The sequence below is a fragment of the Erinaceus europaeus genome, chromosome 18 (genome assembly GCF_950295315.1).
Source record: "Erinaceus europaeus chromosome 18, mEriEur2.1, whole genome shotgun sequence".
Taxonomy (NCBI): Eukaryota; Metazoa; Chordata; class Mammalia; order Eulipotyphla; family Erinaceidae; genus Erinaceus; species Erinaceus europaeus.
This window is the reverse complement of record NC_080179.1, coordinates 29,565,238-29,593,105: the sequence shown is the minus strand read 5'-3', so window position 1 is coordinate 29,593,105 and position 27,868 is coordinate 29,565,238. Positions and strand designations below refer to the sequence as shown.

Below are 27,868 nucleotides of genomic sequence, written 5' to 3'. Positions count from 1 at the left end.
AGCCCTCTGGGAGCATGGACCCAGGGTCATTGAGGGTTGCAGAAGGTAGAAGGTCTGGCTTCTGTAATTGCTTCCCCACTGAACATGGGCGTTGACTGGTCGGTCCATACTCCCAGTCTGCCTCTCTCTTTCCCTAGTAAGGTGTGTCTCTGGGGAAGCTGAGCTCCAGGACACATTGGTGGGGTCTTCAATCCAGGGAAGCCTGGCCAGCATCCTGGTGGTATCTGGAACCTGGTGATTGAAAACATACGAAACATATGTTAACATACGAAGCCAAACATAAGTTAACATACGAAGCCAAACAATTTGTTGAGCAATCATGGATCCCAAGCTTGGAATAGTGGAGCGGAAGTGTTAGGGAGGTACTCACTGCAAACTCTAGTGAACTTCTGCTTTCAGGTATATATTTTGCAGTCGTTTATAGATACGTGTGAACATAAGCTCTCTCTCACAGAAACTGGTGTATATCTAGGTTATGGGACTTTGTTAGAAATTGAACTACCTGAGATGAAATTAGAGTGTACTATAAAAGGAAAGGTCTCACCCGAGTAATGAAGCTGAAGGGTTGTCATTCCACACGTGAAGTCTCTGGACACAATCTGAGGTGAAGCATGTTGAGGTGGCAATTGTTGCATTGGTTAGGTTGTGATCAGCGGATGCAATATTATTTGGTTTGGATTGGGAGACGCATACGGGAAAGTGGGCCCTATCCAAGGGTTCCAGGACTGGGGGAAGTAGGGTCTCTATAGTGGAGATGTGAGGTTCCTGCTGTCTTAGGGTTCAAAAAGACAATTGATAGTTAATGTTATCATCACATTATTTGGTAATTGGGTTAACTTTGAAAAGTCCTTTTGTTATGGTTTGCGGTACAGTATCCAGTATCTTGTATATAGCTGTGCTGTTGGATGCTACTAATCTACTTGGTCTAGGCTTTTGAGAGAGTCCGCATATCAAATATACAGCCTATATATTAAAAAGATTCAGTTTGTGTTTTGAGAAACTTTGAGACGTACAACTGATTTTCCCCCTCTCATATTAATTAACTACTGATTTGTATGTCTACATTTTGCTAGGAGTGTACATAAACACCATTCCCACCACCAAAAGACTGTGACCCATCCCTCCCACCCACTCCCACCACCCACTGGCCCAGGAAGCTGCATGTCTACCCCTCACCACTGGGTTTTTACTTTGGTGCCCTACTTACAATTTGATCAGGTCCTGCTTTTAGTTTCCCATTCAGATCTTCTTATTCAACTTCTGTTGATGAGTGGGATCATCCCATACTCATCTTTATCTTTCTTAGTTCACTTAACATAATTCCTTAAGCTGTGTCCAAGAAGGGTCAGAGAAGGTGGGTTCATTGTTTTTGATAGCTGCATAGTATTCCATTGTGTATATATATCACAGCTTTCTCAGCCACTCATCTGTTGTTGGGCACCTGGGTTTCTTCCAGGTTTTAGCTATTATGAATTGTGCTGCTATGAACATAGGAGTGCACACCTCTTTTTGGTTGGGTGTTATGAAGTCCTTGGGGTATAACCCCAGGAGAGGAATTACTCGATCATATGGAAGGTCCATGTCTAGCCTTCTGAGAGTTTTCCAGACTGCTCTCCACAGAGGCTGTACCAATTTACATTCCAACCAGCAATGTAAAAGGGTTCCTCTGTCCCCTCATCCTCTCCAGCATTTGTTGCTGCTGTCCTTTTTGATGTATGCCATTCTTACAGGAGTGAGGTGGTATCTTAGTGTTGTCTTAATTTGCATTTTTCTGACATTCAGTGACCTAGAGCAGTTTTTCATATGTTTTTTAGCCTTTTGAATCTCCTCTGAGGTGAATGTTTTGTTCATATCCTCTGCCCATTTTTTGATGGGGTCATTTGCTTTTTTGGTGCTAAGTTTGCTGAGCTCTTTATATATTTTGGTGATTAGTTTCTTGTCTGATGTCTGGTATGTGAAGATCTTCTCCCATTCAGTGAGGGGTCTCTCTGTTTGTTTAATAGTTTCCTTGGATGTGCAGAAGCTTTTCAATTTGATGTAGTTCCATTGGTTTGTTTCTGCTTTAGTCTTCTTTGCAATTGGGTTTGATTCATCGAAGATGTCCTTGAGGTGTATGTGGGAAAGTGTTTTACCAATGTTTTCTTCTAAGTATTTGATTGTTTCTGGTCTGACATCTAGGTCTTTGATCCATTTGGAGTTGATTTTTGTTTCTGGTGAGATAAAGTGGTTCAATTTCATTCTTCTGCATGTTTCAACCCAGTTTTCCCAGCACCACTTATTGAAGAGAGCCTCCTTTTTCCATTTAATCCTTTGGGCCCCCTTATCAAAGATTAGATGCCCATAGGTGTTGGGATTTACTTCTGGGCTTTCAATTCTGTTCCACTGGTCTGTGTGCCTGTTTTTGTTCCAGTACCTTGCTGTTTTGATGATGATGGCTTTATAATATAGTTTAAGGTCTGGGAGTGTGATGCCTCCATTTCTGTTTCTTTTCCTCAAGATGGTTTTGGCAATTCTAGGTGTTTTCAGGTTCCAGATAAATGATTGTAGTGTTTGTTCTATTCTCTTAAAGAAGCTTGGTGGAACTTTGATGGGTATTGCATTAAACTTGTATATGGCTCTGGGGAGAATATTCATTTTGATGATATTCTTCCAATCCATGAGCATGGGATATCTTTCCATTTCTTGGTATCAGTTTCTATTTCCTTGAGTAGCGACTCATAGTTTTCAGCATACAAGTCTTTCACTTCTTTGGTCAACTTTATTCCTAGGTATTTGATTGATTTTGCTGAGACAGTAAATGGGAGTGATTTCTGGGTGTCTTCTTCTTCAGATTTAGTTTTTGCATAAAGAAATGCCACTGATTTTTGTACATTGATTTTGTAGCCTGATACCTTGCTATATTGCCTAATAACTTCCAGTAGTTTTCTGCTGGATTCTTTAGGTCTTTCTATGTATACTATCATATCATCTGCAAATAGTGAGAGCTTGACTTCTTCCCTTCCAATCTGTATTCCTTTCATTTCTTTCTCTTGCCTGATTGCTATGGCAAGAACTTCCAATGCTATGTTGAAGAGTAACGGTGACAGTGGACAGCCCTGTCTAGTCCCCATTCTGAGGGGGAATGCTTTCAGCCTCTGTCCATTGAGTATGGTGTTGGCTGTAGGTTTGCTATATATAGACTCCATTATCTTGAGGAATTTCCCATCTGTTCCCAATTTTTGTAGAGTTTTGAGCATGAATGTGTGTTGGATTTTGTCAAAGGCTTTCTCTGCATCTATTGAGATATTCATGTGGTTTTTGGCTTTGCTTTTATTGAAGTGGTGAATGACATTGTTTGACTTACGGATGTAGAACCAGCCTTGCATTCCTGGGATGAATCCCACTTGGTCATGATGAACAATCTTTTTGATATGTTTCTGTATCCGGTTGGCCAGGATCTTGTTTAATATTTTGGCATCTATGTTCATCAGCGATATTGGTCTGTAGTTTTCCTTTTTTGTTCTGTCCCAATCAGTTTTTGGTATCAGGTTGATGTTGGCTTCATAGAAGGTGGAAAGAGTATTCCTGTTTCTTCAATCTTATGGAAAAGCTTAAGAAGTATGGGTACTAACTGTTTCCTGAAAGTTTTGTTGAATTCGTTTGTGAAGCCATCTGTTCCAGGACTTTTGTTGTTGGGGAGATTCTTAATAACGGTTTCAATTTCTTTGTCTGTGATTGGTGCATTTAGATTTTGTAGTTCTTCTTGGTTCAGTTTAGGAAGGGCATAGGTTTCTAGGAATTGTTCCATTTCTTCCAGATTCTCTAGCTTGGTGGCATATAGTTCTTTATAGAAGTTTCGCAGGATTCTCTGGATTTCTCTGGTGTCAGTTGTGATATCTCCTGCATCGTTTACAATTCTATTAATTTGAGTCTTCTCTCTTTTTTGTTTGGTGAGTCTGGCTAGGGGTTTGTCAATTTTGTTTAATCTTTCAAAGAACCAACATTTGGCTTCATTGATCTTTTGTATGGTTCTTTTATTTTCGATGTTGTTTATTTCTGCTCGAACTTTAGTGATTTGTCCTTCTGGTTGCTTTAGGGTTCCTTTGTTCCTCTTCCTCTAAGTCCTTGAGGTGTGCAGTAAAGTCGTTCATTTGAGCTTCTTCTTGGTGTTTAATATGTGATTGTATGGCTATAAGTTTCCCTCTCAGTACTGCTTTAGCTGTGTCCCAAATATTTCGATAGGTTGTGTCTTCATTTTCATTAGTTTCCAGGAACATTTGAATTTCCTGCTTGAGTGAATCTCTGACCTAGTGGTTCTTAAGGAGCATGTTGTTTAGTTTCCAAATTCTGTGTCTTTTAATAATTTTCCGTTTTTTGTAAAATGTTAGTTTTACTCCACTGTGGTCTGAGAAGATACTTGGGATGATTTCAGTGCTCTTGAATTTATTGATGCTGTCTTTGTGGCCTAACATGTGGTCTATCCTTGAGTATGTGTTATGTGGATTTGAAAAGAAGGTGTATTCCAGTTTTTTAGGGTGGAGGAGTCTGAAAATGTCCAAGAGGTCTAGTCTGTTGATCTCTTCATTCAATTCTCTTGTATCTTTATTGGTTCTCTGCTTTGTTGATCTGTCTAAGTGTGAGAGTGGGGTATTGAAGTCTCCCACTATTATTGTATTACTATTGATGTATTTTTGAAATTCTTTCAGTAGGTGCTTAATGTATTTAGATGGTCCCTCGTTGGGTACATCATAGATGTTAATAATTGTTAAGTCTTCTTGGCTGATTGATCTTCTAATCATTATGTAATGTCCTTGCCTATCTTTTGTTACTTTATTTCATTTAAAATCTATCGTGTCTGAGATGAGAATGGCTGTTCCTGCCCTTTTTTGTGGTCCGTTAGCCTGTATGATAGTTTTCCATCCTTTCACTTTAAGTCTGTGTTTATCTTGTTGTGACAGATGGGTTTCTTGCAAGCAGCCTATGGTTGGGTTATGTTTTCTGATCCATCCCCCCACCCTTTGCCTTTTGATGGGTGAGTTTAAGCCATTGACATTTATTGATATTATGGATTTAATGTATTGTAGTGCCATTGTCCTAAAAAAATTGTTTGCTCTGATATATTGCAAGTATTATAGTGATGTTCTTGTTTATAAGAGGTCTTTTAGTACCTCTTTCAGGGCTGGCTTGGTGATGGTTGCCTCCTTTAACTGTTGTTTATCTAAGAAGGTTTTGATCCCTCCATCTAGTTTGAATGAAAGTCTAGCAGGATATATTATCCTTGGTTGAAACCCTTTTTCATTCAGGGCTCAATAGATATCTTGCCACTCCCTTCTGGCTTTTAGAGTTTGAGTGGAGAAGTCTGCAGATAATCTTATGGGTTTTCCCTTGTATGTGACTTTTTGTTTCTCTCTTGCAGCCTTTAGGATCCTTTCTTTATCCTTACTTCTTCTCATTGTGACTGTGATGTGTCTTGGTGTCTTCAGGTCTGGGTTGATTCTGTTTGGTACTCTCTGGGCCTCTTGAATCTTGATATCCTTTCTGTTATTCAGGTCTGGGTAGTTTTCTTCTATTATTTCCTCTAGAATGTTTGCTTCCCCTTCCTCTCTTTCTTCATCTGGCAGGCCAATTATACAAATGTTATTTCTTTTGAGATCATCCCATATGTCTCTGTTGTTGTTTTCAATGTCTCTCAATCTCTTTTTAAGCTCTTTCACCTCTTTCTTTGTTTTCTCTAACTCATTCTCTGTCTGAGTAATTCTGTTTTCTGCTTCTGTTAGTCTGCTTTCCCTTGCCTCCGCTTCTTTCTTCATTACAGCTATTTCAGCCTTCAGTTCTCTAATTGCCTCAAGATAATCAGTATTTTCCTTGGGGGTCTCAACTATTGTTTCCCTAATACTGCCATTCCTTTCCTCCAATGTTGTTTTCATTTCTGTGATTAATAAGTTTATTATTGCTTGCATACTTTTCTTATCTGTGGTTACTTCTGGCTGATTTGTAGTTTCTTCTGGGCTCTTGTCTTCATTCATTGGAGTAGCAGTTTTATTTGTTTTTGATCTACCCATTTTTTTTTAATTTATGTGTTTCTTTTTTTTTTATGCTCTGTTGTTCCTCAGTTGTTGTGTCTTGAGTACAAGTAACACTGTACTAAATACCTTTATGACAATTGTACTCACCAACCTCAGGAATTACAGTAGCGACTGAAGTAAGTATTGAAGTAGTTTAATCGTTACCAGTTAGCCAATGTCTCCAGTCCGTGAAAAAATAGTAACCAAATCCCAGTGAATAAGAAAAAGAAAAGAAAGAAGGGATAGCAAGAATAGACAGTTATGCAAATCTACTATCCACTGTATATTCTAGGGGTAACAAGAGGGGAAAGGGAACTAGAGCAGAGATACACACATAGAGAGTCCACTCTGAGTCAGATTTCTTCTCCAAAATAATTCACAAATTCAGAAAGGCAAAGAAAAGGAAGAAGTGTATGACAAGATAAAAAAGAAAAAGAAAAAGAAAGCGACAAGAGAGAGAAGAGGGAAAAGATAAGAAAAAGAGCAGTAAAAGTAAGGTTTTATTTATTTATTTTTAATTTAATTTATTTAATTTTTTTTTATTAGCTAGGAGGGTTAAGGAAGGGATAGTTTGTAGAGGAGGTAGGATTAAGGAGACAAGTTCCTCCCACAATAGATAAGATGCCCACTATCCTAGCACTGAAATATATGCTAAGTGTTAATTCTGATCAACCTAAAGGGGGGGAAGATATATGCTTTCATATATTAATAGTAAAATAGGGCAGGGTAAAAAAAATAAATAAAAACCCTGTCCCAGATTACCTGAAACCTTGTGTTCATAGGCAGCTGATTGTTAAGAATGAGAAGAAAAAAAAATACCTCAGGACTAGACAAGGATAGCTGAAATAGACAGTTATGCAAATCTACTATCCACTGTATATTCCAGGGGTGGCTAAAGGAGGAAGGGAAGTTGAGCAGAGACACTGGCAGTGAGAGTCCACACTGAGTCAGAATTCTTCCCCAAAATAATTCCCAAATGTGTATCAGTGAATTCAAAAAAGCACACTGTTTGGTGGTGTGGCGGCTGGGGGCTGTGGCTTTGGAAACTGTAGGATTAAGGAAGAAAGGATGACAAGAATGAGAAAAAGAAAAAGAGAGAGAGAGAGAGAAAAGAGAAAGATAAGAAAAAGAACAGTTATAAAAGAGCAGTGAAAGGAAAGGGTTTTTTTAAATTTATTTATTTTAATTATTTAATTAGCTATGCGGGGTGAGGTGGGGGGGTTGGCTACTAGGAAAGAAAAAAAGGCAGAGGTTTCAGAAGGGTATAGACTTAGAATGAATGATACTCCCTGGTGGGACAGGAATTTGGTAAAGAAAGAGGCTCCTAGGAGGGAAGCCTGCTAGGAGCTGGTCCCCAGGGAATGGTTATGGGGGGGCAGGGCAAGTGGGAGGACGTGTGCTTAAAATTAAAAGGAAAAAAAAAATTTCCCTTTTTCCTACTCTAATTCTTAACCCAAATTAAGTTATAGTCACCTCCTTGGTGTCACCGCTAGGACCCCTTATTGACTGGCCTACTAAAGGCAGAAAATCCTACCGTTTCCAGGAGATGTGGTCAGAGCTCAAGCCACTAGCAGCTTCTCAGTCCGTCATCTTCCGGGAACCTATACTTTCTTTTTACAATTTTTTTAATATTTATTTTATTTTGTTGCCCTTGTCATTTTATTGTTGTAGTTATTATTATTGTTGTCATCATTGTTGGATAGGACAGAGAGAAATGGGAGAAAGGAGGGGAAGACGGGGGGAAAGAAAGACACCTGCAGACCTGCTTCACTGCCTGTGAAGCGACTCCCGTGTAGGTGGGGAGCCAGGGATCAAACCGATATCCTTACACCAGTCCTTATGCTTTGTGCCACCTATGCTTAACCCGCTGCACGCTACAGCCCGACTCCCTATACTTTCTAATTGAATTACCCATATCCCTTACTACATATGAGTAGTCTGAAAGTAGTAACTTTATTTTAATCATCTTTTTTTTTTCTTAATGTGGGTGCCTTACATTCAGAGTTTGTTAACTGAACTGATTGTGTATTTTTGGCAATTTTTAAAAATTTTTTAAAAAATTGTCATAATTGTATATGAAGTCAAGCAGATTCTAATTCAAGTAATCAATGTTTTATAGCTTTCAGTTTGGAAACCTGCAGAATTATGATTGCCATGTTGGATGTATCCTTGAAAAAACAGAAAATGTTACATACAGAATTATTGTTTTCTGATATTAGACAGTTGTTAGTTATGTGACCATATGAAAAACCTCAGGGAAGAAAAATGCTTTTTACACACAAATTTGCCATTATGCTGACCTTGGCTACCTCTTACAGAAGTATAGGGAAAAAATTATTAGTGATAGCTAGTTTTGGATCAGGTGAATTCTCTTTGGCATGAAATTATTTTTGTTAATAAAGCTGTCAGAGAGATTACACAGGAAAAATGGGATTCAGCGAATTCAAAGAACTTTGGGCAGCTCTTAATGCCTGGAAGCAGAACTTCATAACTTTTGATCAGGACAGAAGTGGCACAGTAGAACGTCATGAATTGAATCAAGCTATTACTGCTATGGGTAAGAATACTAAAATTATATTTATGTGTGTTTATATTCTATTCAGGTCAGGTTTGTTCTTTTACCATGTGAATGTTAATTGTTTCTGTTTGTCCACTAGTAGAGAAATGCTTGATTTTTTTTCCTTTTTTTCATTTTTACCAGCTATTACCTAGTTTAAATCCCAGACTGTAGATAAAATTTGACTAGTGGAAACCCCTTACTTATCCATTATTATTTTTTTAATGTGCCCTTTACTTTAATATTCTTCTTTTTTGTTGATTTAATAGTGATTGACAAGATTGTAGGATAAGAGGGGTACAATTCCATACAATTCCTACCACCAGAGTTCTATATCTTATTCTTTCCATTGGAAGGCTACCTTATCCATTAATTTTTTTAAAGATGACCTTTTGTACATTGTGATTGATAAAATTATTTCTAAACTTCTTACATTGAGTATATTTCTATATAAATTGAATTTAATGTTAATTATCACTTATCATTTATTTATATTTTATTTGTAGTAAATTGGGAATGTTTATTTTTTTTATTTATAAAAAGGAAACATTGACAAAAACCATAGGATAAGAGGGGTACAACTCCACATAATTCCTGCCACCAGAACTTTGCATCCCATTCCCCTCCTGATAGCTTTCCTATTCTTTATCCCTCTGGGAGCATGGACCAAGGGTGCAGAAGGTGGAAGGTCTGGCTTATGTAATTGCTTCCCTGTTAAACATTGGTGTTGACAGGTCCATCCATACTCCCATCCTGCCTCTCTCTTTCCCTAGTGGAACTGGGCTCTGGGGAAGCAGGCTCCAGGACATATTGGTGGGGTCATCTACCCAGGGAAGTCTTGTTGGCATCACAGTAGCATCTGGAACCTGGTGGCTGAAAACAGAGTTAACATATAAAGCAGAACAAATTGTTGACTAATCATGAACATAAAGGCTGGAATAGTGCAGATGAAGAGTTGGGGCGGGGAGGGGTCTCTGTTTTGTAGCTAGTTAGTAGGCTTATTTTAGTTATATTCCAGAGGGCCCATGACTGCCTATGTATTAGTTTTTTTTTTTTTTTTTTTTGAGCCTGGCATCTGATATGCAGGTGGACCCAATTTTCTGGGGAGATGATGTCATGGCTGGAAAAAGACCAGAACTCTGGATAAGGGAAGAGATTAGCTCCCAAGTATGGGAAAGATGTGTAAATGTTGTTGACCATAAACCCCATTGATTTGATCTGATCTAGGGCTCATATTCAGCTTAGGAGCCTATGTGACCTCTGCATCCCTGTAGATCTAAGCTCACATTCTGTAGTCATGAGTAGGAACGTTCCAAGCTGCCCCAATTTCAGAACCCATCTTCCTACGTGGAAGATGGAGTATGTTGTCCAGCCTCCCTTCAGAGAATGAAACATTCTCTACCTTTGTTGATCCTTGCTGAGGGCAATGTCCTATGGGAGCCCACAGAGGTGTCTATTGTGTTGTTCCTGGTAGAGATGACCAGTAACAGTGGAGAGAGGGATTTATTAGAGGTCTAGGTCCATCTTGTCTGTTTGGGGATCTCAGGACTCCCCAACAAGGGCCCATTTGGGAATATTTCTAATTGGACAGCAAAGATATAGCTGAATGAGTTACATTTCCATATATAGTAGTCTGAATTTTCAACATAGTTTAGTTGTTTTTTTCTTTAGTTTCTGTAGAATAAAATACAGACCAGGTACCAAAATGCCTCAAACTGAGAAATAAGCAACTTAGATGTATTTATTTATTTATTTATCTATTTATTTATTTATTTATTTTCCCTTTTGTTGTCCTTGTTTTTCATTGTTGTTATAGTTATTATTGTTGTTGTTATTGTACAGGACAGAGAAAAATGTAGAGAAGGGGAAGAGAGAGAGGTGATGAGCCGGGGGCTCAAACCAGGATCCTTACACTGGTCCTTGCACTTTGCGCCACATGCACTTAACCCACAGCGCAACTGCCGGACTCCCAACTTAGATTATTTTAAAAGAACAGTATTTTAAAAGCATATATCTGATAAGATAAGGTTCTCATTCTGTTTTCTTTCAAGAAGTGGTATATATAATTTTCAATTAGCACTGACTTTGTTACACAACTATGATATATATATATATATAATTTAATGTTTATAAAACTGTTTATCAATTTCAACATGACTGTTCTGTTCCTATATATTTCAGGGAATTTATTTTGAAATTTAATTTAAAATTTTACTAACAAGATTGCACTAATCTTTGTGGTATTATTATAGTGTTTAGTTTTGGTAAGTTTAATTTATTAATCCACTTTTTTAGGTTACAGGTTGAGCCCGCATACATTAAATGCTATTGTTAAACGCTATAGCAAGAATGGCAGAGTATTCTTTGATGATTATGTTGCTTGCTGTGTGAAGCTTCGAGCACTGACAGGTATTGATTGTTTAAAAATGGCTACAGTACCTATATAGTATTTTCTTGAAAAGTAACAATTGTTACTTTCTTTAGTATGTCTATAAAATTATGTGTTTTTTATTTTATTCACTGACAAATCTGTCAGTTTGAAGGATTTACTAATATAGGAATATAGTGAAAATTTGTTGTAACTCAGTTATAGACATTTTTTCATGTTTTAAATACCTAGCAGACAAAATTATAAAATTTTATTAAGTTTAAATTAGTCACTTTTTTTTACTTACTTTAAATTATAACAAAAATGTATTTTATTTGCAGATTTTTTTAAGAGAAGAGACCACTTGAAACAAGGTGTTGCAAATTTTGTGTATGATGATGTGAGTATTTTAAGTATCACAAATTTGACATTTATACTGTGCTCTAGATGTGATCTAGAAACAGAAAATATAAATGATTCTTGGTACCAGTGTTGGGAATGACATCTTCTATAAGCCTGTTTTCTTTCTCTCTTCCTTCTTTCCTTCCTTCTTTCATTCTTTCTTTTTATTTTATTTTATTTTTTTAATTTAAGAAAGGATTAATTAACAAAACCATAGGGTAGGAGGGGTACAACTCCACACAATTCCCACCACCCAATCTCCATAACCCACCCCCTCCCCTGATAGCTTTCCCATTCTCTATCCCTCTGGGAGTATGGACCCAGGGTCATGGAGGGTTGCAGAAGGTAGAAGGTCTGGCTTCTGTAATTGCTTCCCTGCTGAACATTGCGTTGATTTTTTTTTTCTTTCTTTCTTTCTTTCTTTCTTTCTTTCTTTCTTTCTTTCTCTTTCTTCCTTTTTAAATTTATTTTATTTATTACTGTATAGAAACAGAGAATTCAGAGGAGAGAGAAAGGGAGAGGGAGAAGGAGAGGGAGAGGGAAAGGAACTTAAAGCCCTATGTCACCACTCCCGAAGCTTTCCCTCTACAGGTGGGGACCAGGGACTTTGAACCTGTGTGCACAGTAGTGTGTGCTGCTTTTCTTCTTCTTCTTCTTCTTCTTCTTTTTTTTCCGTTTAATTTTTACTTATAAAATGGAAACACTGACAAGGCCATAGGATAAGAGGGGTACAATTCCACACAATTCCCACCACCACAACTGTATCCTATCCCCTCCTGGGATAGCTTTCCTACTCTTTAGCCATCTGGGAGCATGGACCCAGGGTTATTATGGGGTGCAGAAGGTGGAGGTATAACCAGATGTGTCACCACCTGGCCCTGCCTGGTATTTTTCTACATTTTTTTAGTTGGGTACACATAATTTTTTTTTCTTAGTACAAATGCCAACTTGACTTTATTTTAAAAAATTAATTAACAATTTTGGTCATAATTGGGATTCCTCTCCAGGCCAACTTTTTCAGGTAAAGGAGAGACAGAGACAACTGACAGAGGGGATGACATCCCAGCACTGAAGTTTGCTCCAGGGCAGTGGTGACCAGGTTGAAATCTAGGTAGCACACATGGTAAAGCACCAACTTGACTTTATGTAAAATATAAAAATATTTTTAAAGTTTTGGCAAGCTATTGATATAGTATCTTCTAAGTCATTTTATGTCTAAAACTATTATAATTTTTACAAAATGTTATTTCTTGTGAATTTTCTTCGAATATACGGAAAGCTGCATATTTATGATTTCAGTGTTTTTTACTAATTTGATTTCAGTTGTTTTTAAGTGAACTATAGGAAAGCTGTATTTTACATTGCTTCAGTGTTTCTGGGCTTTTATTTTTGTGATACAAAAGTTATACTGTGAATATTATACTACTAATAAAATGTTGGTTTGAATTATACATACATCATAGAAACTGAGCTATTCCTCTTTTGAAACTATATATATATATGTATATGTATATATATGACATAAATAATAAAAAGAAAACACCATATTATAGTTACCAACAGATAATTTTGCTTATGTGTTAGTTTTTGCAGGGAACTGTGACACTTTGAATATCTACACCTGAAAGGTGAAGCAATCCTGTGAATTCCCTTGCTTTGAAGAAAAGAAATGGACAGCTGTGAATTTAAGTTTTGGGGACTTGTTCCTTTTTATACCTGCAAATATCTTGCTTTTCTATGTTCTTTTAAAAAATTTACTCCAAAATTCAAAATAAGAGTTTCTGTATTTGAGAAATTGCTTTGAGCAAAGTTATTACTAGACAAGTTTCTGCATAATGTCATAAAATACATGAAGTATGATTAATTGATGTTATGCTTCTAAACTGTAACTTTCAACAATGTAAACTAGAGGAATATATTTATAAAATAGACTATATAAACAACCAATGATGAAAGCCAAGATAAAGCTAATTTATACTTGGGACCAGGTGGTGGCGCACCTGGTTAAGTGTACAAGGACTGGGGTTCAAGACTACAGTCCCCACCTGCAAGGGGACAGCTTTGTGAGTGGTGAAGCAGGGTTGCTGGTGTCTGTCTTCCCCTCCTCTCAATTTCTGGCTGTCTCTATCCAATAAATAAAGATATTAATTTTAAAAAAAATTTATACTTACTTGAAGGTTACAAGTTACACTTTGTGATTTGTTTGTAGCTGATGTTTGAAAATGAGCTAGGAGCAGCCTAGATTGTGTGCCGTATTTGTATTCGAGGTTATTCTTTGATTGCATACTTTGAGACTAGGAACTCGGAGGTCTTTGTTAAGAAGAAAATTATAATTCCTTAAAACTTTATCTGAAATCACTTTTGACGAGCCATAAAATAATCTGTAGTGAAAGAAATCTATAAGAGACATTGTTTTTGCTTTAATTTTTTTTTTCTAGTATGTAATTTTTATAAAATACCTTTTGCCTTCTGTGGTTTAAGACGTTCTTAATAAATACAACTCCTTGATCTGAATTTTATTAGTGAAGACATAAGCTAAAGGCATCTTTCTCTAAATCTAGGTTTCCTGGGAATGTTACACTTTACTGATAGATATATTAACATTTAAGTTGTTTCTGTTAAATAGTTGCTTATACATAAAGTCAGCTGCTTACAAAGTTAAAAAATCAGGTAATCTACCATTTTGTTTATATGCTCTGAAATGGTAATTTTACCTTTTTTGACAACTCTAGCTGATATATATATATATTTCAGAAATAAGCCAATTAGCCTTTTAATCGGATCTGTGCACTGGTAGCCATTAGCAGATAAGCACACCAGCAACAACTGAATGATGTTACTATGAAAATTTCAAAGATATGGGTTCTTAAACAAATCCTTTGTGTTCCTCTTGATCTTAAGATCCAGCCCTTTCTTGGCAAACATCTTGTCTTTATTAGTGAACATTTCATAAACTACCCACTTTTTGTACCTAAGCAATATATAGTCTAGCTCAGAAGTTGTTATAAATTGATAAACTTTAATATGGTATATAATTAAATTGATATATTGTTATTTAAAATAAAAATTCCACTATTTTTAAAGAATGAATGAAGAATGGCATTATCTTAAAAAAAAACTTTAATCAGAATTTTACAGCTTTTGCTTTGAAAATATCTAAGCAGGAAAAAATATTCAACTATTTTTAACACTGGTAATTTTATATAATCTGCCAAATTTATTTGCTAAATTTTATAAAACTGTGAATAAGTAATCTACATAGTTGTGCATGCTGGCTGCTAATTTATTTTTTCATGAACATGTATTTAATGTGACATGATTCTGAGCCATAAAAATCAGCAGAATTCTTCTTAGAAGTGTTATAGGAAAAAGCTAATGTAATACATTGTGTATTGTATACTGTTAATGTTGGATAAAGTTGATGATAAAATGAACTGCCTAGAATTCTAACATCCAGTGTGTAGGTAATCCAGTTACTATACTGTTCTGAGGTCAATCATAATATTCCTTAATCAGAACTCAGATTTGAAATAAAAATTTAAAAATGTGACAAACTATGTTATTGTAGAGTTTTTTTTGCCAAATCATACTTTATATTAGAACTTATTGTATATATATATATATATTTATCTTTAATGCAAAGAAGGCAATTTCCACAACCAAAAATATTTGGGAAGTTTTATGTTCTTCAGGGGGCTTCATAAAGCCTAGGTTACATAAAATTTTGTGTAATTATATTTTTTCCTAGCAAAACTAGTGTTTAATGCCAGGCTAACTTAATTGTCAGATGCTACCCTACTTAAATGGTCTTATAAACATATTCAACATAATATTTCACTGAAATTTTTGTACTGAGATGCAATTCACTTTATGGATGTTTTATTATCATAGCTGACATAAATATATCTCCATTACTAAATTTAAAATTAAATAGGAGGTTTAGCTATGGAATAGGAGCTCTTTCAGATCGCACTCCTGATAAACTAGAAAACAAAATGGAAAAAAAACACCAAGTTGTAGATGATGCTATAATTCCATACTGAACTTCCTTGGACTCACCAAAGTGTCCTGTAACCCAGCCTCTCCAGAGCCCTGCCCCACTAGGGAAAGGCAGAAAAAGGCTGGGGGTATGGATCAACCTGCCAATGCTCATGTCCAGCAGAGAAGCAATTACAGAAGTAGAACTCCCATCTTCTTCACCCCATAAAGAATTTTGGTTCATAGTCCGAGAGGGGTATATGTTAGGGGAAGATAATCAGTGTGCTCTGAACTCCAACTCCATCAAGGCCCGGAGAGAAAAGACGAGAAAGAAAAAAAGGGGAGGGGGTTGACTCAAAAGGAAGAGAAGTCAGAACCATAGAAAAATGGGTATATATATATATATATATATATATATATATATATATATATATATATGTGTGTGTATAAATATATATATATATACATACATATATATATGTATGTATGTATATATATATGTGTATATATATATATATATTTATAGATACAAAAATAAGAGTCAACCCTTATCTGTGATCTTAGGAGAACTACTGCAGTTTCCAATGGAGGGAATGAGGACAGAGAACTCTGGTGGTGTGTAAGGTGTGGAATTATACCTCTGTTATCTTATAGTTTTATAAATCAATTTAAATCACTAGTAAAAATAAGATAAAATAGCTTATAGTATAAAAAATAACTAAGTAGTTTTTTCATGAACATGACTGAATATAGTGTGATGGATTGTATTGGTTAACTCGTGCTGTTTTTCTTAAGATGTCATAAAGTATTGACGAATATACACCTTTAATGTCTAACTGCTTTTATTTATATAGTAAACATGTTTCCATGTCATTTTGAGAAATTTTAAATAAATATTCAAATACCTTGCTGTAAATTTTTGTTTCATACAAAATCTGTTACATACATATGAGATGACCTAGTTCAAATAACAGTGCAGTAATTTGTCTGTGCCTAAAAAAATTGTCAAATCATTAAATTCTAGGTTTTGTACTTGTATTTCCAATGGCAGTTTACACATTTAAAATTACATCAAGGGGAAATCAACACTACTGAATATTAATTTGGTCCACTATAAATGTAATTTCAAGAACTGTGCTCTTTTGATTTAAGCATGCTTTCAAAAACAAAAGTAATAAAAAGTCAAGTGATATGTTTATTTCCAGAAAAGATGTTCACCCTGGAAGAAAGTAGAACTGGTTAAAGTGTTTGAAATTAAAAAATGAAAAATCAGTTTGTGATTATTTTTTCTCTATAATATACAAATCAAATTCCCGTGTAGTCTTCCGATATTACCAAAATGGGGGCAAACGCTAGAAGAAGAAGAACCAAAATGGGCAAGAAATATATATTTGTCATAATGTGCTTATCTTGTCCTTTTCATTTTAGATAAACTCATAAATGATATGTTTTCTATTCATAGCAATTTTCTGGGAAATTAATAGTAATAAATTTACTAAAAATCTGTTCAATCTAGTGAGTAAAATTCAAGACTTTTTTCAGCTTAATATATTTTCCTTTTCAACTTTAAACACAACCAATATTGAACCTTGTATTTTTATTACAATGAAACTTGAATTAAAAAATCACTTTCTCAGTCTTTATTCAACCATTTACATAGAGAATTAAGTATTTTCAAACAAATCTACAATGTTAAGATGTCATCTAAGTGTATGTCTAGTCTTCATACTAATATTGGATGATACAAAGGAAAAATACTTAGAACTTATAGTGATGAATGCAGCGAGAATTTTGAATGAATACTGTTCAAATAATTTGTCATCTAAAATAAGCTTATAACATCGCATATGTCCAAATATCGAATTAAAATTTCCCCTTGAAATTTTAATTTTGAGCACTAACATTTCCAGACAAACACTGGAAAAATTTCGAAAAGCTTACCCGACTCACTATTAGCACATTATATGAATGCCGGGAAATCTGTGCTTTCATTTCTTGACATGTCCTTTTCTGTTTGTTTTAAAAATATGTTATATTTCCCAGACTTATATTAGGACCATTATATTACTTAACATTCTTTAACCCCAAGTAGCATGGTAATATGTAGCTTTATGTATTTTGCAAGCACTCAAAACTCAGATGTGCTTTTTTATATCTGAATTTATAGTAAGTACACACTGGCAGCATTTCTACATTCTAAACTACTACGATGTGCCATAGAGTTAGGAAATGAATAGTATCCTTACCTATGTGCTATTAGATTTTCACATATCTTATCAAACATCTGTTTGATAAGAGAAGTTGGCAATTTGGAAAGGATGATTGGACTGTCATAATTTACTGATTATATTTAGAGACAGTTGTATGCCAGCAGTAATTAGTACCTTCTGATTCATTATGTTTATATGTGTACGTGTGTGTGTGTCTGGGGGGGATCCCAACCTTTTCCACTAAGCACACAACTATAAATATGTACTTTATTGATACATGCATATATCCATTTACATTAGTTGACTGTATTTGATCATATCTTGCTATGATTATGAATTATACTATGAATCAGAAGCATACTATTTTTTTGAAAATTATAAGACATTTAAAAATGACTGGGATTAATATATAATTTGATGCATATTTAATTTTCCATAGCTTTCTAAATGCATTGCTCCAAATTGACCTTTTGGCAAAGACTTTTAAGTTTTTAAATGTTTAGATTTTCCTACTTACAGACTCATTTTCCAATCAGTCATATTCATTCATACTGAAAGCCTGCATTCATTGCTTTATGCTAATCTTCTTTTATCAAACAGGGACATGTTCTCTTGGTTTTTTACACCGGACAAATGAGTGGTTGGAATCTAAGCCGCTAAAATGTCCTCACAACGTGCTACATTATGACCAGTGAGTTTTATTAAAAAGGGTTTGTTTTTTTTTTGATAGTTCAATTTTCTTCTTTGATAAAAGATAGGTGTTTCTATGGGAAGTACTAAGAATGTCTGAAAATTTTACAAATGAAAATGTCTGAACATTTTCATTCTTAATGAAATAATGTATCAAACATAAATTATAACAATTGTTTTACACTGAAAGCTGTTTAAGCTATCAAAATTTTAAATCAAACATGTTTTAGTGAATTGCTTTGAGTTCTTGATAGGCAATAATAAAAAAGTGAAATGTTTCTGTAATTCTTTAATTTTAGATTTAACATCTCTTACCATTTCGTCTTGATTACTGGTGTCCCAAAGAACTCATAAAACTATAGCACTGTTAATAACAATTATGTGATTTCATGAGATACATGAGTACCTCCTTGCCTAAATCTAGTATTGTACCTTAAAATACTGGAAATAACTGACTCCTCTAATAAAAGTATCTCTAACTAGCTAATGAGACTTCCTTTTTCCCAAAATAATTTCTTTTACAAATTCTTGAAGTTTTTTTGTATAAATAGATCATAAATTATGTGCTTCATTCTTAAATTATGTATATATACTATGTTTTCAATACAACTTTTACACTTTTAGCTACCAAAAGTTTGCAACCATTTTTACATGATATTTACATTTTTCTTATTTACAGTGATTTGTAAGTTATTGCAAAACTAGTTGTGCAAGTAGATTACACTGTCAATGCCACATACTGATCTTTGAAGAAAATATTTGCTAAAAAATAAATATTTCTGCACAGAATATTTCAAAAGCATCATGATTTCATGCTACATTATGTGCATAAAAACTAGGATATAGTATTATTTTTGGTAGATGTTTCCCTATGTTTAAAGCATTCCAAGGTACTTACTACTTAACCAATGTGAGTGAACTTCTTTGTATCAGATGACTAACACTTTGAAGCGATTGCACACATTAGTTTTAGAAATGTATTATTCACTGGCAAACATTCCTATATACATGTACCTATCAAAATTATATAATGCAAATCTCAGCTAACATTTTGTCATTAAACAAAATAAGTGTCTAAACGATAAAACTAGGGATTTTTCAGTGTTTTAATATTATTTAATATTTGGAAAAATGGTGCCATGTCATTTTAATACTATTATAAGGGTCAGTTATGAGTGGTGGAGGGACTAATTATGAAATTATTAATCCTTGAATTTTACTCCTACAGAAGATAAGGGCAATGGAATGAAGTAGAATTTTCTTATATACTCATATTTCAATACAAAAATATATTAAGTTATGAATATTTTTCAATTAAAAGCAACAATAAAACAAAGGAAGTACAAGAAATTAAACGTATTGCTTTAAAACCACAGGTGAACCAAATTAGTTTGTTTATCAAAAATTAATAAGAATCATAGATGTCATGAGTATAATAGCCATCTTAGTATTGTCATTTAGAATTTTGTTGGGGGGAACATTTCTGAAATAATTTCAAAGATTAATTTCCATGATAGAACAATAAAATTGGCATGGGATTATATTGGTCTATGTTCAGAATATTGCATTCATACAGATTTTTTTGTTCTATTCATAGCAATATATTATTTTCAAGTAACTTTTAAAGCTATTTTTTCATCCTCCACTTAAGAATATATAATATATGAATAAACGTTAATGTGATTTCTTTTCATGATCTCAATTATTAACAATTCATTTCTTCTGTGATTTTCCCCTTTGACTACTTATTCTTAAAACAGAATGTATTTGTAACGCATGGGTTTGTAATGGATTATTCTAAACTTGGGCACCAAACTGTTACAACACCTACAACTCTATGTCATATTTAAAACATGATTCATTTAATTTTTAAAACATCAGGATCACTATTAAGTGAAATCACAAGAAAACAACTTTGAATGAAAACACATAAATTGAAAGGGTAGAGAACTCATTTCATATTTAGAAAACAATAGCATTGCTTGAATATACTTCTATGGATGTTGGACAAAGTAATAGTTGACAAATACTGGGGTGCTATATAGCAGAAAAAGTTCCCTTAGCATTGGTGTTCTGCTCTGAACATATGAATCTTGGAGAATGTATAAGAATCACTTTATAGAACTTTGTCACAAAGTATAAATGCAGCTAGTGTTAGGCGAGAAAAAGAACAATAAGTTTAGAGAACTTACTAGTGTTATGCTTCCACCATCATACCACCAAAGTTTTGATGATGATCTTACAGTTTTATTGTGCTTTGTGGTTTACAAAGCACTCTAACATATAGTTCAGAGGTTCCTCAGCACACCTCTCCAAGACATTTAAATGATGCCCTGTTTTGCCATTTCCATCTTTTAACACTAGAGTTTAGGCAGTTCTAATCTACATAATGTATGTGTACTAGGAAGTGGGGCTAGATACTCTAAAAGACAAATGTAGTGTTTAAATGTATGCAACTACATTAGAAATAGTTCCATTATTTGAAAAAAAATTAGTTCATTATTTTCAAATGTCTGTTTGGGAACACATTATAGATCTAAGGGTCAGCTTTTACAGAATACATATAGTGAATTTGACAGACCATCTTTGCATGCTTAGAATTTAACATTGTTTCAGAGCCGATATGCTTTTAACAATGAGAATCATAATCTCTCAGTTGTTAACTGTAAATATTAAGCATTGCTTTAAAGCTACCAACCTATTAGTGCAAAATACACTTAAATGAGATAAAACCATAGCTATACTTATGTTTTTCCAAATCAAAAATCTCTGGATCTTATCTAAATGAGTAGGTCTGGGAAAAAGCCAAGAATATGCATTACTGGAGTCCAGGTGGAGCGCAGCGGATTTGAAAGGACCAGAGTAATGATCTCAGTTTGAGCCCCTGGCTCCCCACCTGCAGGGGGTCCACTTTACAGTAGGTGAAACAAGTCCACAACTGTCTTTCTTTCTCTCCCCCTCTCTGTCTTCCCCTCCCCTCTCGATTTCTCTGATTTCTCTGTGTCCTATCCAATGACAACAACAGTAATAAGAATAATAATAACAAAAGCAATAAAAATGGGTAAAATGGCCTCCAGGAGCAGTGAATTCATAGTGTAGGTATACAGCCTGATAACCCTGGAGGCAATATATATATGCATTACTAAGAATTTTCCAGATGGTTTGAGTGCTGTTAATTCTAGTATCACATTGATAATCATCTTGTCTTCATTGCTTCTTTAAAATTACATGATAGATTCAATTGTTTTACTGTAAAAAATTGATTAGAAAGCATATATATATATATATATATATATATATATATACTAGTCTGTTCATTTGTAGTACAAAATCTCCCTAAGTAAATTGACCAGTTTGGGCTGTTATTGAAGACTTCATTATATTGTAATTAGTCAATGTGATTATAATCCATTTTAAAAACTAGCTATATCAAATTTCTTTTTTAGCATGACAGGCATAGGGAAGACAATGTTTTCAGTGAATGTTATTTTAGATTTATGTTGAGGAGATGAGTTTTATTGTCAGATAACATTATGAGATTTTTAAATAACTTTTGGATAAGTGCATTGCTCTTTTAGCCATTTTGCAACCACAATTCAAAGATCAGCCTCTAGAGGGACCTTGTAAGCAACCCTCTTAACCACATGCTAAACCTGATACCAAATGCCATTGCACCTCGACTTGGTTTCTCTAGCTTCTTATTAGAATTAGAAAGCTTAGCTCTGATGACCAACCCATTAAAACAGACCTAACAAACTGCTGTCTCAAATGTGCTCTGCATTCCTGTATAGTTGAATGTGTGATTATTAAATGAGAAACCCTGCAAGAAGCAACAATTTTTCATCAGCGGTTTTTTCCTTCAATTAATGAGAGCATGAGACTCCCCTGTAGGATTTAATAACAGCAGAAAAACATCTAACCCAAATAAACATTAAATTTTAGGTGACATTTCACTTAAGAATGGGAACCAGGTAGCAATATTATTAGGCAGTAATCAAAAGGTGTTAGTTTAATACTTCTAATTACCTAGGAGAGCAGTTGCTACACTGCTGTTATTGGCTGCAGCAATTAAACCTGGTTCTCAGCAGTGTCTCAAGATGGAGGGTCAGACTGTTTTCAACACTGTCCACAGGGAAAATGACAGTTATTTTAGACATTAGTTCATTGACTAGGGACACGGGATGAATCTTGTAAATTAAAATAATTGCTTTGTTCTCTGTTAAGTCAATTTCACCATTGGGCCTTTTGACCTTTATGTCTGACATCTTTATATTGATTGCGCAGGCTCTTTACAAGCTAATACCTTGAAACTTGACTAGTCCTTTCCAACTGCCTGAGACTTAGATTTTGATCAAAAAATTATTTTTTACAGACGAAAGGTCTATTTTGTTAGAATTTAAACAAGTATAGTTGCATACCATGTCTTCCCCCCTTTTATCATTTATTTTCCCTTTTGTTGCCTTTTTTCTTTCTTTTTTTTAAATATTTATTTTATTTATTTATTCCCTTTTGTTGTCCTTGTTGTTTTATTGTTGTAGTTATTATTGTTGTTGTCGTTGCTGGATAGGACAGAGAGAAATGGAGAGAGGAGGGGAAGACAGAGAGGAGGAGAGAAAGATAGACACCTGCAGACCTGCTTCACCGCCTGTGAAGGGACTCCCCTGCAGGTGGGGAGCCGGGGTTCGAACCGGGATCCTTATGCCGGTCCTTGTGCTTTGTGCCACCTGCGCTTAACCCGCTGTGCTACAGCCCGACTCCCTTGTTGCCTTTTTAAATTTTTATATTTATTTATTCCCTTTTGTTATCCTTGTTTTATTGTTGTAGTTATTATTGATGTGTTGTTGTTGGATAGGACAAAGAGAAATGGAGAGAGGAAGGGAAGACTGAGAGGAGAAGAGAAAGATATCAGCAGACCTGCTTCACTGCCTGTGAAGTGACTCCCCTACAGGTGGGGAGCCAGGAGCTTGAACCGGGATCCTTACGCCAGTCCTTTCACTTAGCCCCATGGCTGCTTAACCTGCTGCGCTACCGCCTCACCCCACATCTTCCCCTTTATTCTTGCCTAGTTTTCACAAAGAAGTTCAGAGGTTTTGTGAGGAAGGCTGAATTTTATGGATGTCATATCAAATATTGCAGCTGAAGTATTCACTAATTAAGCAATCACATCTAAAATTCTCACTTGCCAAATCCTCTTTCTACACGTTAACAGTACCTGGAGTATTCATTCAAACATTTCCTTGAGGCCAGTAACCCTTATGAAATTTGTTATAGCTGCAAAAATACTCCTAAATGTGGACATCCCTAAATCATCTTCTGAACCAAAGTTGGTCACTTTTCTCTTCTCTGCAGGGTACCCATAAATGTTTGCTGAATAAGGCAAGGAAATTACCAGTGGTATCTAAATTTGTATCTGCATAACATCAAATGGTTTGAGAAACTGGTTAAAATAATTATACTTTTACTGAGATGGCTGATGATTTCACTATATATATATATGCTCCCTTCCCTTCTCTTTAAGATTGGAGACAGAGGCAGAAAGAGTAGAAGATGTCACAGCACTGAAGCCTCCTTCAGTTTAGTGGTGGTAACGGTGTGTGTGGAGAAGGTCAGGTGGGGAGGGCAGGGATTGAACCTGGTGGCTAACATGGCAAAACAGGGTACTGTCCATGTGAGCTATTTTGCTGGCCTGAAACTCCTTTTACAATTAGATGGGGATAAAAACATGCTTATTTTTACAAATTGCTTCCAACAAAAAGTCTCATTTTAAGTGACCATGTATAGGAAGCAGTTTATGGTCACTTTTTTTTTTTAATAGTACAATTGTGCTTCATGAAGTTAGCTTGCATTTGTAGGTAATTAATATTAATAGTGAAAACTAAATCAACATATTTCTATCCTAAATAGGATAAAAAACCATTTAATAGTGTAAACAAAAATTTTATTCAAAATGTATATGATTATAAGAATTAATAAAAGACTAAGAACTTTTCTACAAAATTCAAATGCTTTCTTTAGAAAAAAAGGACATAATGTATCTGTCTATAATACCTGTAAAATTGTACTTAAATAAATTGACAAATAGACCTCTTTAAGGAGAACTTAATTTGACTCTTAAATTAATCCACACATTTTTTTTTCAGTACCCTGGGCTTTATGAGGCATATTACTTCTCCACTTCCAATTTAATAAAATATTAAAAAATATTCCATTGTATGTTCTAGTATTCTGGGGTCCATATACATTCAGTCTAACTAACCTGTAATAGAATTTCATTTCTGTTCATTTCATTACAGTGTTTGAATAGTCAAAAAACACTGTAATTTTACTGCTGGTGTACAGATTGTACAGATTTCTCTAGAGGCAGGTAAATGCACATTGTTTTTTTCCACAGCTGGGATCAGAAAGCCATACATCAACATATGGCTATTGAGAACTAGTTTTGCTATTCAAATCCATTAAAATTGCACATAATGATTTTTTTTGATAAAATTTAGACTGTCTTAAAGTACAAGTTAGAAGAAAGTTGTAAATATTAGTTTGTGACAATTACACTTTAGCTGTTCTTAAGGAGACTCAAAAATGAAGAAAATTTAAACAACGTTTTAATCATTTTAGTAAATATGTCAATAGAAAAATGGTTTAAGTATTTGTGAATGCAGTAGTGACAGAATTTAATTAGAGAAGCTCTCTTGCCCTCATTCATGCTGGCCTAGATTCATATATTTGGAGATGCCTTTCTATACTGTCAGACTTATATTAAAGTTGTACATATATTTTTTCAGTGTGTTGCAAGTGTCTTGGTACAGAAGTGCTTCCATTTTCAAATGTGACTAAGTTCCCTTTCCCCCCTTTGAATTTCTACAGATTGGGGATCATCTGAGCTGCATTCATGAACAATTTCATCCCATGGTTTCTTATTTGCTAGGAAGGTATTTTTATAACAAAGGACTGTCTTAGTAAAACTAAGTAGGAGTCTCCATGCAAGAGAAATTGGAGTTCCCTAGCATGCACATGGTTTAAAAAATAAAAATAAAAAATAAGGTGCCTTTAGATGCTGGCAGTTTTAACATTTTGAACAAGAGTCCGTATTTATATTTACATCCTAACTGCAGTATTTTACCTTACAAGCTTCAATTTAGGAAAATATACAGTACTTTTGCATATAATGGTACCTTGTGAGCCCCTGAGTCAAGTAGAGAGGATTTAAATACAAAAAAGGAAAACAGCCATTGAAAGCACTTACATTGTATGTGGAATAAATAGTACAAAATGATTATTTCCTAGGAAGACCAGGATCAGAAACATGCCTATGCAGACCCAAGATTCCTACAGTGTTTAACGATGATGACTCTGTCAAAGAAGGATGCCTAATTGGATGAAGCTGAGTTTTTCTTTGCTGAGTGTGATGTTCTAAAGAGAGATCACTGTCCTGTTTTAAAAGCGAAGTCAAGTTGTCTTCTGAAGCTGTGTTCAGATGTACCCCACTTGAAAGGGATTCTTTGGACTTAAGTTTAGATTTTTCAAGGTCCAGAAATTCAGGACACTGCTAGAAAGAAAAAAGAACATGATTTTACAATTCACTGGGACAGATTTCTAGAGTTGTGCCCATGACATCTAAATATTTTCTTTACCCATCAACCTGTATTTGGTTAATGCTATTTATCATATATGCCCTCCCCAAAATGGTGAAGACATTGAAGGCCATTTAGACACTGCTAAGCAACCATTTTACTTTGATGAAAAATTTTAAAATTACATCATACTGAATTTCCTTGATAATTTTTAATTTGAAAATCAAAGAAAAACTGGGATGGGAAATGTGAATCCTTTAGTGACTAGGATGTACAAAAAGGAGAGAAAAAGAAACAACCTCACCCTTATTATGATAATAATTCCCAAGTCCACTAAAACAAAACAAGAACATTTATTTGTTTCACATCAATTAAAAATCTGTTTAAATTCTCCTTTCATATCTAGAAGGGTTACAGTATTTTCATTCTGGTACTAACACCCTGCTATTAGTATGATCTTACTTCCCAGAATATCTATTTATTAAATACCTAAAATTTAAAGAATGATTTTACAACCTTGTTTTGTACACTCTTATTTAACTCACTACTCCTAAATTCCATTTAGCCTTAGATTTTAAGTAATTAAAAAAATTCCCAATATAGAATTCCAAGAGTGAAACCTTTCATGATAACATATTAATTCAAAAGAGTTTCCTAAGAGTTTCATAGGGGGCATGGAGGGCAGGATAAACGACATTCCACTATAGCATTCCTTAGGATCTCATGCTATCTCAGAGGTGAGAAAAATTTATGAGAGCAGTCTGGAGAATCTTCACAAAGCTAGAAATAGACCTCCCATATGACCCAGTAATTCCCCTCCTAGGGATATATCCTAAGGACTCCATAACACTCAATCAAAAGGATATGTGTTCATAGCAGCACAGTTTGTTAATAGTTAAAACCTGGAAGCAAACCAGGTGCACAACAACAGATGAATGGCTGAGAAAGATGTGGTGTATTTACACAATGGAATACTATTCAGCTGTTAAGAATGATGAATACACCTTCTCTGACCCATCTTGGTTGGAGCAAGAAGGAATTATGTTTAGTGAGATAAGTCAGAAAGACAAAGATGAGTATGTGATGATACCCCTCATAAACAGAAGTTGAGAAAGAAGAACAGAAAGGTAAACTCAAAGCATGGTCTGACTTAGTTTGGAGTAGGGCACCAAAGTAAAAATATCTGGGTGAAGGGTAAGGGTAGATGTTAAGCTTCACTGGGCAGCGGGGTTGCATTGGGTGGTAGGAGGACACAGATCTTTGGTGGTGGGAATAGTGTTTATATACATTCCTATTAATTTATAGTCTCATAAATCACTATTTAATTAATATGAAAAGGGGAAAATGAAGTAGGGCATCAAAGTAAAAACCCTGTGGTGAGTGGGAGGGTAGACATGGGGCTTCCTGGGCCAGCGGGGGTGGGGGTGGGGGCGGCTGGGTGGGATGGGACACAATCTTTTGGTGATGGGAATGGTGTTTATGTACATACCTATTGAATTGTAGTAATATAAATCACTAATTAATATGATGGGGGAAATTTGATTGTATGTCTAACAAAGGGACTTTTCAAAGCTAACCTAATTACCAAATAATGTGATGATAACAGTAACTATCCATTGTCTTCTTGAACCCTAAGACAGCAGGAACCTCACACTTCAACTATAGAGCTTAAACTTCCCCCAGTCCTGGGACCCTAGGGTAGGGCCCACTTTCCCATATACTTCTCCCAATTCTTATCAAATAATATTGCATCCACTGATTGCAACCTAATGAACGCAGCAAGTGCCACCCCATCATGCTTCACTTCAGACTGTGTCCAGAGACTTCAGGTGTGGAACAACAACCCTTCAGCTTCATCACTTGGGTGAGACCTTTCTTTTCATAGTATTCTCTAATTCCATCCCAGGTGGTTCACTTCCTAACGAAGTCCCAAAACCTAGATATACACCAGGTTCCAGGAGATAGAGCATATGTTCACACGTATCCATAAACTAGGGCAAATATATACCTGAAATCAGTAGTACACTAGAGTTTGCAGTGAGTACCCC

General features: G+C 35.0%; 2 protein-coding genes across 3 annotated transcripts in view; one reads left to right on the top strand and one right to left on the bottom strand.

Moving 5' to 3' along the window:
* The window catches only part of GCA (grancalcin), a 33,790-nt gene extending 18,034 nt beyond the window's left edge, over window positions 1-15,756 (top strand). The window contains exons 4-8 of one of the 2 annotated variants that reach the window (XM_007523770.3): window positions 8,164-8,207; window positions 8,454-8,601; window positions 10,897-11,010; window positions 11,311-11,369; window positions 12,956-15,756. In XM_007523770.3, the coding sequence (XP_007523832.1) occupies window positions 8,164-8,207; window positions 8,454-8,601; window positions 10,897-11,010; window positions 11,311-11,369; window positions 12,956-12,982 (392 nt within the window). In that variant the 3' untranslated portion in view covers window positions 12,983-15,756. Of the gene's footprint in view, window positions 1-8,163; window positions 8,208-8,453; window positions 8,602-10,896; window positions 11,011-11,310; window positions 11,370-11,858; window positions 12,842-12,955 lie in introns of those variants that run through there. The other variant, XM_060177805.1, reaches the window with a different exon arrangement.
* Window positions 15,757-25,057: 9,301 nt separating this feature from the next.
* The window catches only part of KCNH7 (potassium voltage-gated channel subfamily H member 7), a 618,161-nt gene continuing 615,350 nt past the window's right edge, over window positions 25,058-27,868 (bottom strand). The window contains exon 16 of the mRNA XM_060177804.1: window positions 25,058-25,795. Within this exon, the coding sequence (XP_060033787.1) occupies window positions 25,523-25,795 (273 nt within the window). The 3' untranslated portion in view covers window positions 25,058-25,522. The remainder of the gene's footprint in view (window positions 25,796-27,868) is intronic.